The 14,453-nt window shown below is 48.0% G+C and overlaps 7 protein-coding genes across 7 annotated transcripts; 4 read left to right on the forward strand and 3 right to left on the reverse strand.

Annotated features, from left to right (window-relative positions):
- Positions 1-542: 542 nt before the first annotated feature.
- AO090003001226 (uncharacterized protein) lies at positions 543-1,681 on the forward strand (the record flags this gene model as incomplete). Its single annotated transcript, XM_023235227.1, has 2 exons — positions 543-1,354; positions 1,675-1,681. 2 exons carry the CDS (start codon positions 543-545, stop codon positions 1,679-1,681), a joined length of 819 nt encoding a protein of 272 aa, XP_023090265.1.
- A 515-nt stretch (positions 1,682-2,196) lies between these two features.
- On the reverse strand, positions 2,197-3,092 carry AO090003001227 (calmodulin; the record flags this gene model as incomplete). Its single annotated transcript, XM_023235228.1, has 5 exons — positions 2,197-2,231; positions 2,298-2,510; positions 2,567-2,692; positions 2,910-2,982; positions 3,090-3,092. The coding sequence occupies 5 exons, from the start codon at positions 3,090-3,092 to the stop codon at positions 2,197-2,199; spliced, it is 450 nt and encodes a 149-aa protein (XP_023090266.1).
- A 1,274-nt stretch (positions 3,093-4,366) lies between these two features.
- Positions 4,367-5,737, forward strand: AO090003001228 (t-SNARE syntaxin TLG2; the record flags this gene model as incomplete). The annotated part of the gene is made up of 4 exons (XM_001820251.3): positions 4,367-4,389; positions 4,462-4,994; positions 5,049-5,392; positions 5,459-5,737. 4 exons carry the CDS (start codon positions 4,367-4,369, stop codon positions 5,735-5,737), a joined length of 1,179 nt encoding a protein of 392 aa, XP_001820303.1.
- Positions 5,738-5,999: 262 nt separating this feature from the next.
- AO090003001229 (uncharacterized protein) lies at positions 6,000-7,432 on the reverse strand (the record flags this gene model as incomplete). The annotated part of the gene is made up of 5 exons (XM_023235229.1): positions 6,000-6,823; positions 6,882-7,023; positions 7,072-7,130; positions 7,185-7,276; positions 7,335-7,432. 5 exons carry the CDS (start codon positions 7,430-7,432, stop codon positions 6,000-6,002), a joined length of 1,215 nt encoding a protein of 404 aa, XP_023090267.1.
- Positions 7,433-7,884: 452 nt separating this feature from the next.
- On the forward strand, positions 7,885-8,842 carry AO090003001230 (clathrin light chain CLC1; the record flags this gene model as incomplete). Its single annotated transcript, XM_001820253.3, has 4 exons — positions 7,885-7,924; positions 7,983-8,224; positions 8,290-8,390; positions 8,491-8,842. 4 exons carry the CDS (start codon positions 7,885-7,887, stop codon positions 8,840-8,842), a joined length of 735 nt encoding a protein of 244 aa, XP_001820305.1.
- A 477-nt stretch (positions 8,843-9,319) lies between these two features.
- Positions 9,320-10,857, reverse strand: AO090003001231 (Hsp90 co-chaperone CDC37; the record flags this gene model as incomplete). The annotated part of the gene is made up of 2 exons (XM_001820254.3): positions 9,320-9,824; positions 9,893-10,857. The coding sequence occupies 2 exons, from the start codon at positions 10,855-10,857 to the stop codon at positions 9,320-9,322; spliced, it is 1,470 nt and encodes a 489-aa protein (XP_001820306.1).
- Positions 10,858-11,378: 521 nt separating this feature from the next.
- Positions 11,379-13,852, forward strand: mdr2 (ATP-binding cassette permease mdr2; the record flags this gene model as incomplete). Its single annotated transcript, XM_023235230.1, has 3 exons — positions 11,379-12,617; positions 12,670-13,305; positions 13,358-13,852. The coding sequence occupies 3 exons, from the start codon at positions 11,379-11,381 to the stop codon at positions 13,850-13,852; spliced, it is 2,370 nt and encodes a 789-aa protein (XP_023090268.1).
- Between the last annotated feature and the right edge of the window lie 601 nt (positions 13,853-14,453).

Genomic DNA, 14,453 nt, shown 5'->3' on the forward strand with positions numbered 1-14,453 from the left:
GTGTCTCCCTTGGCAGAGCGTTTGCCCTGTTTGCACTTGATGCCTCGGGCAACCACAGTTTGCTCCCAAGATCGACGATTGCTACATACGGAAGTGTTACTGGATAAACTATATCATAGTCTATTGGCGTGGGTCGGACCTAATCAGACGATATTACCTTGCTGGTATTCATTTAGTCTGAATGAAATCTGATATCAATTATACTGTTCCTAGCAATTAGGTATGGAACCAAACCGGCAAGCTTCCGCCTTTTTGCCTAGTCACTGACAATGCTAGGCCTTCGCATGCGACTCGGTCTACTATGTACTGTGGTAGCTGTTGAATAACTGTACTGGACGAGCGTAGATTCTACTACTATAACATTGCCGTCTTTTACATCTTGTTCTTTAAGCTTTAGACCCACCTGGTATCCCTTTTCTCAACCAACAGTCTGCTTGGATACTAGATAAATACATAAACACCTGGATTCGAAGAGACATAAACTTCGAAGAAGCACTTCTATCATATTTTTGAGTATTCATCAAGATGCCAATCACTGGGTAATGGGCACCGCTTCCATTCAATATCGCACATATGCTGACAGCAACAGGGTCTTCTTCATTCCGTCAAACCCCAACGCCTCCACAGCCTTCGCTACAATTACAGAGCGTCTTCATTCATCATTAGCCGATGAGCCCATTCCTGTGGGCCGCTGGGCCCTAGAGCACAAGCTGATGAGGGACACCCCATCTTGTCTACCTACGTCAGCGTCCCAGCGTCCCGCACAACCGAGGTACATGCAGTTCCTCTCACTAACCTACTTTCCAAACCATGGGTTCATCTACACGTCTCCGCCCCCAGGGAAGGTGTCTCATGCCCATCATGGTGCCGGTAGTCCCGGTACAGTAGCTCCAGGGGCGTCGAGTCCCGCCTCTCCAACCCCAGTTCCACAACAGACCGCAACGCCTACACAGGCTCCGGCACCGAACAGTCAGGATCATTCGTCAATGGTCATGACAACTGTTCCATTGCCAGCGTGCAGTACACTCTTTCAACACTTCGTTTACGCCTGCCAACCGTTCTGGTGCCATCGACACACCGTTACGGTTCCTGGCGGTGTTGTCTATGATGTTGGTGATTTTCGGGTCCGAATTGGTGATGTACGACAGACTCAGCCGGCTGCAAGGGTTAGGGGTACGATTGTTGAGATAGAATGGAAGGGCCCGTCATTAGTGACGTCCATAGCGTCGCTGTTTAGTCAGTCCAAGAAGGCGTTCGGCGGCCCTAGAACTAGCGATTTACCAGATGATGACGGTGACTCTGGAATCGACATGGCATTCCCTGAGGGTCTTGAGGAGGCAGATATTGATGGCGAGTATGCTGCGACCGCCACATTGATTCGAGAGTTCTGGGCGCGCTTAGGCATTCAAGGGGCGCGGGAAGCGATTCTTGTGCAAGATCTCGGTAGGGAAGCCAAAGAGCAATTGCGAAAGTTGAAGCAGCTAGGGGACCAAAAAGCACGCCAACCCTCTACCAATGTCACAGGAAGTGGACAACAGGATGAAGACCCCGACCCGGAAGCTGGAGTTGATGTGGCGAGGCAATTCATGGAAATTTTTAGATTCAACCGCTAAAGGTTGTGGAACGTTACAGCTTACGGATAAATAATGGTCTCTAGTGAATGATTCTCATTAGAATTTAGAAACTCCTCAAGACATCGAATATAACAGCCTATGTCTAGCAAAACGTAGGGAAACGATAAAGCAATACGGGGTATGCAAAGGGCCTCTTGTTGATTTTTATGTGCAGCTGTTTGAAACCTGCTACGGGGATGAAAGAGCCTAAGCCCAGAAATCAGGAACCTGAATGGGGTGTATGATAAACGTCAATAGTAGGTAGGAGAGAAGGGCAAAGGAAAACGGTATAGGAAATTGCAAGCCAAAAGTGGTCATGCCAAACAAGAGACATTCGGTGTTTTCTAGATTCCACCTCATCATCTCAATTCGTCTGGCTCCGTCTAAATCCATCCAACTGCATTCATCCCGCAAAAAAGGCAACGCTTAAAACGGTACGCACGGCCGACTGCCATCGACAGCGGATGTCGGACTCAGTAGACTACAAAGCAATAGCAGAAGCGGGAATGAGACAGGATGAATATGATTCTTTACTCTCACTCATTTTCGCTATCAATTGGCGGGATATACAGGAAGGTAGCGCTTATTTTTGCATCATGAGCTGGACAAACTCGTTGTCTAAAATCGGTCAGTATCACCATTTTTACAGCCGCAATGGGTCTGGGTGGGCTTCGCGAAACGTACAGTCAATCCGGCCGTCACCATCCTGATCCGCCTCGCGGATCATCTCATCAACTTCGTCATCGGTAAGCTTCTCGCCGATGGAGGTCATGACGTGACGCAATTCGGCAGCGGAGATGAAGCCGTTGTTATCGCGGTCGAAAACCTTGAAAGCCTCCCGGATCTCCTCCTCAGAGTCGGTATCCTTCATCTTTCTCGCCATCATCGTCAGGAACTCTATTTGAACATTAACAGCTATTTCATTTATGAATCGTACGGAAGCCGTCTCGTACCAGGGAAGTCAATGGTGCCATTGTTGTCGGCGTCAACCTCGTTAATCATGTCCTGGAGTTCCGACTCAGAGGGGTTTTGGCCCAGAGAGCGCATGACAGTGCCCAACTCCTTGGTGGTGATCTGGCCTGCATATCAAGTCAATTCATCAATGCCAAGACTTCAGCCGATCGAACAGAAACTGGATAAAATTATGGCGGCTAAAACATATTGATCGCATTTGATGGGAGAATGAATAAATAAACTGTACTAACCATCACCGTCCTTGTCCTATAGGAAACCCAAGAAAAGCCAAGTCAGCTTGTGTTCAAATCATGACGACTAACAAAACCAATTTTCACGAACGACGATAACTACTTACGAATAGGGAGAAGGCCTCCTTGTACTCGGAGACCTGTTCTTCAGTCAAAGAGTCGGCCTAGACGATGCGCTGTCAGCAATTTCGTTCAGAATGCCAGGCCATCTGCCCCGCAAAGTGGGGGATTTTAAACACAACTGAGCACGGTGGAAATAAGAATGGCATACCATGGTGAATGTGGAAGGAGGATGAAAGAAGTGATGATAAAATATGGAGAGGAATAAAGATACAAAGACTGAGAATAGGCGGGAGGTTCAAGAAGTGACCGCGTTGATAGTGGTGGGGGGAAGGTTGGGAAGACGGGCGTTGTTTAAGGGGAACCGACCCGACTTACTTCAATCATAATAAATGGCCAGCCCGGCCGACCACAGAGCTGAGCGCCTCACAAGGCGGTCGCAAAACGTGACCCGCCCTAGCCATAAGATGCTCCGAGCGCCCTCCAAAAGGAGGAATGGAATGGCTAAGGTCAAGCACTGCCCGATCTCTTTCTTCAGCTCTCTGGAATCATTTCTTCTCTTGAATGCTGTAGCCTACGGATGAAGATTTTGGCGCTATTAAGATCATCAAATAGAGAGTCTGTCACTAGTGTCCTGTTCTAAGTATATCTTCCATGTTCATATGTATCATGTCTTTGTACGGAGTAGATTTACACACATCCAGCCGCTGGCGAGGCAGCGTGGCACCCCGCCATTCATTCATACAGGAAAGCTTGAAGGCAAGCGAATATTCGGTTAGCGGTCCTTAGTGGTGGCAACTTCAGGTCCACGGTACCTGAACCCATAACCACCAACATAACAGCATGCGGCATTTTGAACCGCGTTCCTTATGCCAAACAGATGTACAATATTGAGTCCATACTCTTGTATGGATGAAATGAATATGACAATCATCATATTACGGAGGTATAGATATTTTTCAAAGCCCAGCGAGCAGTGAGAATATAGTTTCAAGGTAGTCTTCAATACGCCCTCTATTAGTCTCGCTAGGGATAAAACTGGTCATCGTGTGCGGCACTCTTATCTTCTGCCTAGCAAACACACAGACACCCATTATATCTTGTTAATAGTGTGGTCGAGATGCTTGTGGGGGAGCCACGCTAATTACAGGACCGTTACGGGAGTTACTATCACGTGATATACCCGCGGGACCTGATGCCGCTAACCCGGGTTAGGACTAGACCTGTCTCCCTTCACGTGGGCCGTCTCCGGAGATCGAAGCTACGGAAGTATTGATGGTCGTGTGTATTCGGTATCTATATGATGAACAGTTCTGCTTTCTATGACTTTACGCCTGTCGCGAATCAAAGTGCCCTTTCTTTATACTCGGGCTAGGCCTGCGACTAACCACTAACCTAAGCCATTGGCCGATGATGTTCAAGACAACCTAAAGGACACTCCGTTGAGAAGATAACCGCAAAGCAACCCAGACACTCCTCCCTTTCACAATGTGGCGAGATCGCACGAATTTGTAATGAGTTCTCTTAGATACCCTGCATCCGGCATGGTTATTGGCGGAAAAACTAACCCCTCTCTCCTTCAGATATATCTCCTACCGTCAATCATTCGCGCATCATCCGGCCAAGAAGCCTCGCTATATCGGAGCATCCAATGGCTTCTCCGATTCACTATCGCAACCAGAGGAAAGCCGCAGACTTATATCTGATTCAGGGGGACTAGATGACGATGGCGATGCAATTATTGAGATGGATGTGCTTCCTCCGCGCTGGGTCGACGTGCAGGAAGAGGTGACAGAGTTACTTGCCGACATTGCGCAGAAGTCTGCCCAATTGGATAAACTACATCAAAAGCACCTTTTACCAGGGTTCGGGGACGAAGAAGTAAGGAAACAAGACGAAAGTGTTATCGAGCGGCTCACGCAGGAGATCACGCGCTCCTTCCATGAATGCCAAAAGGCGGTCCAGAAGGTTGAGTTGATGGTGCGCGAAGCAAAACAACAAGGTGGTGTAAGCAGCGGAGATGAGACTATGGCCAAAAATATTCAGATATCTCTTGCTGCACGAGTCCAAGAGGCTAGTGCTCGGTTTAGGAAGAAACAAAGCACATACTTAAAGAGTGAGACCGCCGCTATTTTTCATATATGTTAGAGCTAACGGGGGCTCTTGATAGAATTGCGAGGGCTGGAAGGTGCAGCGAACCCGTTCGAACGATCTCCAACACCCGTGCAAAACCCTTATACGGATCCCTCTTTAATGGAATCCGATGCGGATAAGTCCTTCTCGCAGACAACTCTGATGCAAACATCACAGCGACTAAGGGGAGAGAATGATGCCGCCATAATGCAGCGTGAAAGGGAAATCAACGATATTGCCAAAGGTATCATTGAGCTCTCAGACATATTCCGCGAACTACAAGCAATGGTTATCGATCAAGGTACCATGCTGGACCGGATAGACTATAATGTGGAGAAAATGAATACAGAAGTCAAAGCTGCTGATAAGGAACTCAAAGTGGTAAGTCTTTATAAGTGTTATATATTATGTCTCAAAGACGATGCTAACTAGCCGTGCTATTTATAGGCCACCAATTACCAGCGACGTACAACGAAACGCAAAATCCTTCTATTATTGGTAATTCTTGTTGCAGGATTGTTCATAGTTCTTCTGGTCAAACCAAAACGACATGCCAGTAGTTCGCCGGCGACTGCTCCAGAGACCCCCCAGCAACCCCCACAATCGAATGAACACCCATCTGATGCATTTCCCCGAACAGTTGAAACTGTCTATAGACGGAAGAGGCGCCCGTCTTTGGCTCCAGCTGCACGAAGCAAATGGGTGGATCCTGACATACACCGATAGCTTTAGCCCTTAACAGATACCATGATAGTAATTCATAATTTAAGTCAAATGTGCGTTACAATAAACTCTAAAATGTCACAACAAGGTACATGAAAAATCAATGGGGCATGACATATCATGCGTATTCTCCCCATTGTTGACAAGTCACAGAGATACACGGTCACCGGAAAGAACTTAATTGGGGTCCATGGGAAAAAGACATCAAAAGGACCGGCCAGCTAAGCTTTTCACGGAGCGCCAACTGACATACATAACCAAGACTTCACTTGGGAAGATTGCTTTCTTGCTGCAGTAACTCGGCGACATCGGCATCTAGATCACCACTGGCAAATTGAGCATAGTCTTCTTCTTCATGAGCGACCTTGCGTTTCTTGGGATGAAGCCCGTTTGGGTCATCTTGAAGACTGTTTTGAGCAGCTTCTGTTGTAAATCCAAAGCCTGGCAACACAAAGCCCGCGGTCGGTGCATGAGACTGAGCATAGTTCTGTGTCGCATAATTCATCTCTTGCGGCTCATTTTTTGGCGATCCAACGGGTGTAAGAGCCTCCACGGGTGGGGGGGTTAGAGCTTCAACTTCTGGACGGGCGACGGGTTCTCCCTCGGATTCTCCAAGATGGACGGCTGGTGAATTTTCAGCGGATAGCCCTCTCATGATTCCATCCTCCACCTCGCGTTTCTTCGCCTCAGTCTCCGATCTTCTTTCTGATAGCTGAGTAGCCAGAGACTGCTCCTTCGCCAACGCCGCGCGATTGGTCTCAAGAAGTTTCTCAAGACCATCAATGAGTGCTATTCGAGATTTTATTACCTCAGAGACAGAGCTCTCGGCATTCGCAAGTGCCTTCAATAGCTGGCTAAGTCGCGCGGCATGTACTGGAGGTGTTGGTAAAGGGGTACTGGGGTCATGCATCTTATCATACTCGGCATTAGCAGTCGTCGCGGATGCACCCGAGGCGACAGTAGCTTTTGATAGAGCCACTTGTAGTGGAACAAGGGGCTGAAGCTCAGAAGGCGTTGAGCCAGACGAGCTCGAGAAGAGCGACCCGCCCAGAGGCGGCTTTTTACCGATGGAGCGTGATTTATCAATTTCTGCCTCATAATCAGTGGACCACGTCGGTTTATTAGGCTTAGGCCGACAAAAGCTTACCATCTACGCGCGCTTCAACTGCGTCCTGGATCGGTGGCTCAAAGATTGCCCGTTGTCTCCAAACCTCTACTACTCGCCGGAGCTTTTGCTGGATGTCATTCGAAGCACCTTTGTACGCAGTAGCGGTCGCCTCTGCGATAATCTTCATTATATTAACTTCCATTCCCGTGACATTTGCTGTTGAACTCACTGGTGAGAATGCTATCAAGAAGTCCTCTTTCCGTCGTGCTCTTGACTGTTGCGCAACCTCTAAAGCCTGCATTAGCGCCTAGACGGAACTACTAGGCAAATCCATCACTGTACCATTCGCAAGATATATCAGATTCAATCGCTTTGGCGCGGGGGAGTCGCGAAGCTTTTGTAGCCAAAGTTGCGCAGTACGCTCAGCATGTCGCCTAGTATAAGACAAAGATGTTAAACAATACCAACGATTATAGCCAGTTGTCTAGTTACCTGTGGAACATGACCCATTGCGCAACTGTGACAATACCCTCCTGGGTCTCATTGAGGGCGGAAAGCTTCGCTTTCACAGCATCGTCCGTATAGGCCATACTGTAACTGTAACCGGAATTTGGATGAAGCAATTGATCCTTTGTTTTGGTAATAAATGAAGCTTAGGGAGAAAAGAGATCTTGCTACAACTCTTGATATAGTCACTGATTGTTTTGTGATGCAGACAGTACCAGTCTTCGATACTATAACAAGTGAATGGAATACATAAGCAATAAGAACAATGACCAAGTGGCAATATGCTCTGAATTAAGACGGAAGTGGAGGTGTTTTGTTACCAAGAAGTACTTAGTGAAGCTCCGTTACACCTTCCTAAGCTCCACTCACCGCCTTGAACGGCAGAATCACTCCCCGGGAGACAATCAACACCCCATCCGTACCGCTTCTAGACGCCAGCTAGACCATCACATTCTTGTCAACTTCCCCTTACCACCTCCCTTGATCAAGAACTCATTTTACACTTAGAGCCAACTCCAGCAGACTCACAGCTATCATGGCAGACCGATTCCCCTCACTAGAAGACTTCTCCGCTGGTCAGGATCCCACATGCAACCCCCCGTTCCAAGTATATATGTACTAACTGTTTCCCAGGCCAAACTGAAGTCGTGGAGACCAACGGCACAGATGCCGATGACTTCCTAGCCCGCGAGCGAGCCGTTCTAGGTGACGATGCAGAGCAGTTTGCTACCCCTCAAGACCACGTTGCTACCACGGACGATGTGAATGCTGGCGATGACGATTTACTGGGCGGTGCGGAGGACGCTCCTGCTGGCGCAGCCCCCGAGATCTCCGGATTCGAATCTTCTTTCCCTGCTATTGAGACACAGAATGAGGTACGGATGTGAGCGCTGAAGCCGTCGCGTATGACTGTTTAATTGACATGTGTTTCCTTGAACAGCAAGTTGCGCCTGGCGGCATGATCACTGGAACCGGCGCTCCCTTCCCGCCTACGGGCTTCTCGAGCTACCAAGCGCCGGAGGAGGAACCCGAGCCCGTTAGGTATGTATCATAAATTCCAATCGATGATTGTCATAGACTGGGCATACCAGCCGACGGCGTACTTTCCATCCTCATGACGCTAACTTGGGAACTCCTCCAGGGAATGGCGCGAAAGACGAGATGCGGACATTGCACGCCGCGCGGAGATCTCCGAAGAAAAGAAGCAAGCGACTATTAAGAAGGCCCAAGAAGATATCGATGACTTTTACGTTTCTTACAACAACAAGACCGACAAGCTGCATGCTCAGACTCGTGCGGATGCCGAACAATTCCTCGCCAATCGCGAAGACACTTCTTCCGGAGGTACCAGCTGGGATCGTATCGCAAAACTTGTTGATGTCTCTGGAAAGGGCGCTAAGGGTGGCGCGAACGGATCTGGTAAGGAACGTTTCCGTCAGCTTTTGGTCGATCTGAAGAAGGACGAGAATGCCCCCGGTGCCAGTGGCATCTAGATCTTGTTTGCATTACAATGCATTTATTATGACTTCATTATTCTACCCTCCTTGCCAGGTGCATAGCACTCTTTTTCTCGATCCAGATACTCCCTTACACAAGTTCTATTCCTCGGATACTCAGTTACGGTTGCGTTTTGTTCTTTATTTTCTTTCAACCGTGTTTTTCTATTGGAACTTTTACTTCTTGAAACTTCTGTAGGTAGATAATATGCAATTTGTTCCGTACAGGTCGTACATAGGCTGTTGGTAACCCCTAATAAGCCGCTCCTCAAAAGTGAATACATTGAACAAGAACTCAGGAGTAGGTTGGGTAAATAACATATTTACAAAGTCCAACGCAATCATTTGCACAGAAAAAGGCGCTGCATATTAAACATGTAATAGAGGTGAATAGTGATTAGACAATGCATCATTTTTGAACCATGCAGAAAGATATACACGTCATTGAAGTCGACCAGTCTCCCGTATAGAGCTTTAGTCAAGTTCAGTAATGTCACCGCCTGGCTCTCCCACTTCCTCAATCCTATTCTCCCTTTTACTTTCGGCTTCGATCTCTTCCAACTTCTTCCGACCTTCTTCTGTGGTGGCATCCACAATACCTTCCTCGAGGCTGAGCATACCGCTTTCACCAAGCTTCTCCACAACATCTTCTGCCTCCTCGACACTCATCTTGCCGAGAACCTTATTGACCTCATCTAGAGATTCAGAGCTCAATGCCTGTTGCAATTCCTTCGAAAATGATTCAAAGATCTTGCGTGCTTCGACTTCGACAGGTTCGCTGCTCTCTGCAGCAGGAATGTTGATGGTGATCTTAGTGTTGGGATCAACCGCATGAAGCTGGATCTGCTCAACACCAGCAGGGTCATTGGATGCAGAGCCATCCTTAGCGAGTTCTGCTGCACGGGTCTTGATCTTGTTGTAGGTTTCATTGACATCGTTTCGGAAAAGCGTCGATGCTTGATGATCTTTCGTCGTGATACTGCATGCCAATCCATATTAGCCGTCTAGTGACCCCCCATGCTCCCTAGATGGAAATGGGTAACGTACCGCTTAAAGAAGAGAGAAATACCATCACGGCCCAAGGAGCGGCAATACTGCAGCAGCAGGCCGTGGTGAACGCATGTACGAGCATAGTCCTCTTTACCTTCCATTTGGCTATTGAATGCTTCGACTAGCAAACCATCCGTTTCCTTCTCTGCGACGATTTCTGGATGTTCAGAAATGAACTGAAGCAAGGCACGGTAGTCGTTACGGTTGATCTTTGCGAGCCTCTTGGCCAGGTCACTAGCCTTCATGTTTTCCGGATCCTCTTCCTCTTCATCAGCGGTTGCCTTCTGCGACGAAGACCCCGATACCGCGGTAGGATTCAGCAGCTCAACGGATTCCGCCTTCTTGGTTTCAGTTCCTTTGCCCTTAGAATCGTTCTTGGAGACAAAGGATGTGTCAAAGCCGGTATGTATCGAATCACTCGTGGTTTTGCTGCTTTCTTCCTTCTCGAGTTCTGCAAGTTTCGCCAGCAATTCCTTCTGCAAGCCCTGTACTTTGTCCTTGTGTCCCTGCACACCCTTGATGTATTCTTTGAGAAGGTTGTCGGAACTAACCTCGCCCATCTCCTTCTTAACCTGATCCACCAATGAGCTCATCATTTGAGAGTACTTTGGCTGTTCTTTCTCATGCGTGTATACACCGGCCGGTGGGGCAGGGGGTTGATCTTCTGACGGATTGCTTGCCGATTCCATGAGGACCTGGAAAACCACTTCTTCGGGGTTCTTCGAGGAACCCTCATGCTGTTGGAGTGACTTCAGGAGTTGATCTATGCGGGAGAGAAGTCCGTCGTTAATGATACGCTCGTACTTTAGAGTTTCAATTTCATGGCGGCGTTGCATGCGCTGCTGATGAATCTGAGCCTGTTTGGCACGGATGAAGGAGCGCTTGTCGACATTAGGGTGCACTTCAATGTCTGAATCATCAGACAGCTCGAGCGCATCCCATTTGCTGTAATCGAGCACCATTTTGGACAATCTCGACAGGAGGGGTAGTGCAAGTGGGGTAAATACTAAATGATAGATGAAATAGTAAATGGAGAAAAAATTGGGTTCAAATTATATGTGAGAAATTGGTCAGGGACACTTGTAACTTGTCGCATTCAATGGAGAACCCTACCAGTGACTATATAGGACCTCACAAAATAGGCTCCAAATCAACGTATCGTCCCAAATGGAGCTCATCGAAAGCTCTCGATCAGCTTCGATGGCTGCGGAACCGTCCCAGGCGGTGTCGGATGGCAGAACAAACGCCGATTGCGTCTCCGTCGATGCGGCGATTATCGGGCTGATTTCACGCGGTATTCAGCTGCAGCTGACTAGTACTATACTCCGACACCCGTGTTAATTTGTGAAGCGGACATTGGCTTCTGCATTGTCATGAATACGACCGTATTTTTGTTTCTCCAATGAAGGATATGGCACCCTATTCTCTCTCATGACATCCTTCTAATTAGCCGTCCGATTCCGCTTCTCTTCACTTTTCCGAAATGCGCGGAGTCCGGGTGCTTGGGGCTTGGACTCCAGTAGTCACCGCGAGGCAGTTCGTTCAGTCAAGAGGGAGCTTTTTCAGGGAGCTTTACCCTGGAGTTCAGACACATACATGTGTGACTGGGGTCTCCAGTAGCCAAAGCCGACAATTTTCGAGAGTTCCGGCTTCATTGTGCAACAGTACTAGCAATTACCGTCTCCAACACCCTACGAGTTTCCTCCAGAACAATGTCTCTAGACGTGTCTTTCCTCAGTCGCGACCCTCTCACATTTTACGGTTCTTCTCCTCTACGGACCGGTATCTAGAATCCAAGTCAACCGCCCGGTCGACGAATACTCCTCAGGTGAACAGTACACCCACTGAGAAAGAGGATGAAGAAGTAGACAAAGGCTTCGAATTATCTGAACGCGCAGCGCAAGCAGCAAAAATCAACCTCAGCGCAAAGTTGGCTAAAGACGGGGCATCGGGAAAGAAATCGGGGTTAAAAGAAATATGGAGACTTCTATCCATTGCACGGCCAGAGGCCAAGAAGCTCGGGTTTGCCTTCCTCTTTTTGCTGGTTTCGTCATCCATCACCATGTCAATTCCCTTCTCTATCGGGAAGATCATGGATGCGGCGACAAAGTCTGCTACCGAAGGGGGCGGTGAACTCTTCGGCCTCAGCCTACCAATGTTCTATGGAGCTTTGGCCGGAGTCCTCACCTTGGGCGCTGCTGCAAACTATGGTCGCATCATTATTCTGCGTATTGTTGGTGAACGCATCGTTGCTAGACTTCGCTCGAAGCTCTTCCGCCAGACATTCATTCAAGATGCAGAGTTTTTCGACGCAAATCGAGTTGGTGATTTGATCTCTCGACTCAGCTCTGATACAATTATTGTCGGAAAGAGCATTACGCAGAATTTGTCCGATGGTTTGCGGGCAGCAGTGAGCGGTGCAGCCGGCTTCGGATTGATGGCATATGTCAGTCTTAAGCTCTCCAGCATTCTGGCTCTATTGCTTCCTCCCATTGGCCTTGGAGCTTTCTTCTATGGAAGAGCGATTCGCAACTTGAGTCGCAAGATTCAAAGGAACCTAGGAGACTTAACCAAGATTGCCGAAGAGCGCTTGGGCAATGTGAAAACGAGTCAGTCTTTTGCGGGTGAAGTTATTGAGGTTAACAGGTACAACAAACAAGTGCGGAAGATCTTCGAGCTCGGCAAAAGAGAATCCGTGATTAGTGCGACTTTCTTTAGTTCAGTATGTATATTACACTCTGATATACACCCTTTGGAGATCTAACTATTCGCAGACTGGTTTCATGGGCAATATGACGATTTTGGCACTCCTTTACGTTGGAGGAGGAATGGTTCGGTCTGGTGCTATTAGTATCGGAGAATTGACCTCGTTTTTGATGTATACAGCCTATGCAGGTTCAAGCATGTTTGGTTTGTCTAGTTTCTACTCCGAACTGATGAAGGGCGTTGGAGCGGCTAGCCGGCTTTTCGAATTGCAGGACCGCAAACCGACGATATCTCCAACTAAGGGTACAAAGGTTGTCTCTGCTCGTGGGCCTATTCGCTTTGAGAATGTGTCTTTTAGCTACCCAACACGACCTGCTGTTCCCATCTTCACGGATTTGAACTTCGAAATTCCCCAGGGAACCAATGTTGCTATTGTTGGACCTTCAGGAGGAGGCAAATCTACCATTGCTTCCATTTTGCTTCGATTCTATCTTCCCACCAAGGGCAGGGTTCTGATTGATGGAAAGGATATTGGTGAGATGAATGCTAAATCACTTAGGAGAAAGATTGGCATTGTGTCTCAGGAGCCCGTTCTTTTCTCGGGCTCTATCGCAGAGAACATCTCATACGGAAGCCCGCAGGCAACAAGGTCCGCGATTATCGCAGCTGCCAGGAAGGCGAACTGCCAGTTCATTAGTGATTTCGTAAGTATTGATCAAGGATATCTACTCTTTGATTGTGTCTGACATTCTATAGCCTGATGGCCTTGATACTCAAGTGGGTCCTCGAGGAGCTCAGCTCTCCGGTGGACAGAAGCAACGCATTGCTATTGCCCGTGCCCTAATCAAAGACCCTGATATCTTAATTCTTGATGAAGCGACTTCTGCTCTTGACGCAGAATCTGAGACTTTAGTGAACAGTGCTCTGGCTGCTTTGCTCCGCGGGAACAACACGACAATCAGCATTGCCCATCGACTCTCTACCATCAAGCGGTCCGATACTATCATCGTCCTCGGCCCCGACGGTAAGGTTGCCGAACAAGGTTCGTACGAAGAGCTCAGCTCTCGTCCTGACGGTGCCTTCACGAAGTTGATGGAATGGCAAATGAGCGGTGGCGATGTCTCTCAGCCTCCAAAGGACGCTCCTATCAGCCCTTTGACCCAAGAAAAATTGTGGCAGATGGAAGAAGAGCAGGAGGTTGGCGCTGAGGAAGCAGCCTCTAGACAAGGCGAGCAGCAGAAGAACGAGTAGCTGTCATTACAGGAAGACTACCTTGCTCAAGGTTAGTGTCCATTCCGTCCACGGGTTCGTTTCCTATTTACTGTAGAGATCTTTATCTTTTATATGTTCACCCAGTTACTTATACACTTACCTCTTGGATGGTTGGATTGATCGACTATCGCGGATGTATCTATACCTTTTGATTTTACTGTTTTGCTCCGATGGGACATGCATATTCTTATATATTGAACAGTTAGACAAGTGGGATAGAGAAAAGTAATACACATCTCCACTTACTATCAACAAAGAGGACAATATGTGAAATAGCAATAAGCGTAGCAGGACCTTCTGATACAAGTCCATTGATTCCTGTAACTCCAGAATTGGATGATAGATCTGCTAGACGAACATTGTTCATGAGGATCAAATTTCGGGTGGTATAGCCTCATTCCAAGTTTACGAGCAAAATTCATAGCGACCATGCAGTGGAGAAATTAGGGTCATTTGTTCATAATCTAGTTATATTTCTTAAAAGATAGATAACCCAAGCACAGCCCTGGATTTCGGCCTTCCTCTCCGAGGCCTGATGAAACCAAAGTTATAACCCTTCCTCTAATTCAGGCTCCCCATC

This window comes from Aspergillus oryzae, chromosome 2, assembly GCF_000184455.2.
Source record: "Aspergillus oryzae RIB40 DNA, chromosome 2".
Classification (NCBI taxonomy): domain Eukaryota; kingdom Fungi; phylum Ascomycota; class Eurotiomycetes; order Eurotiales; family Aspergillaceae; genus Aspergillus; species Aspergillus oryzae.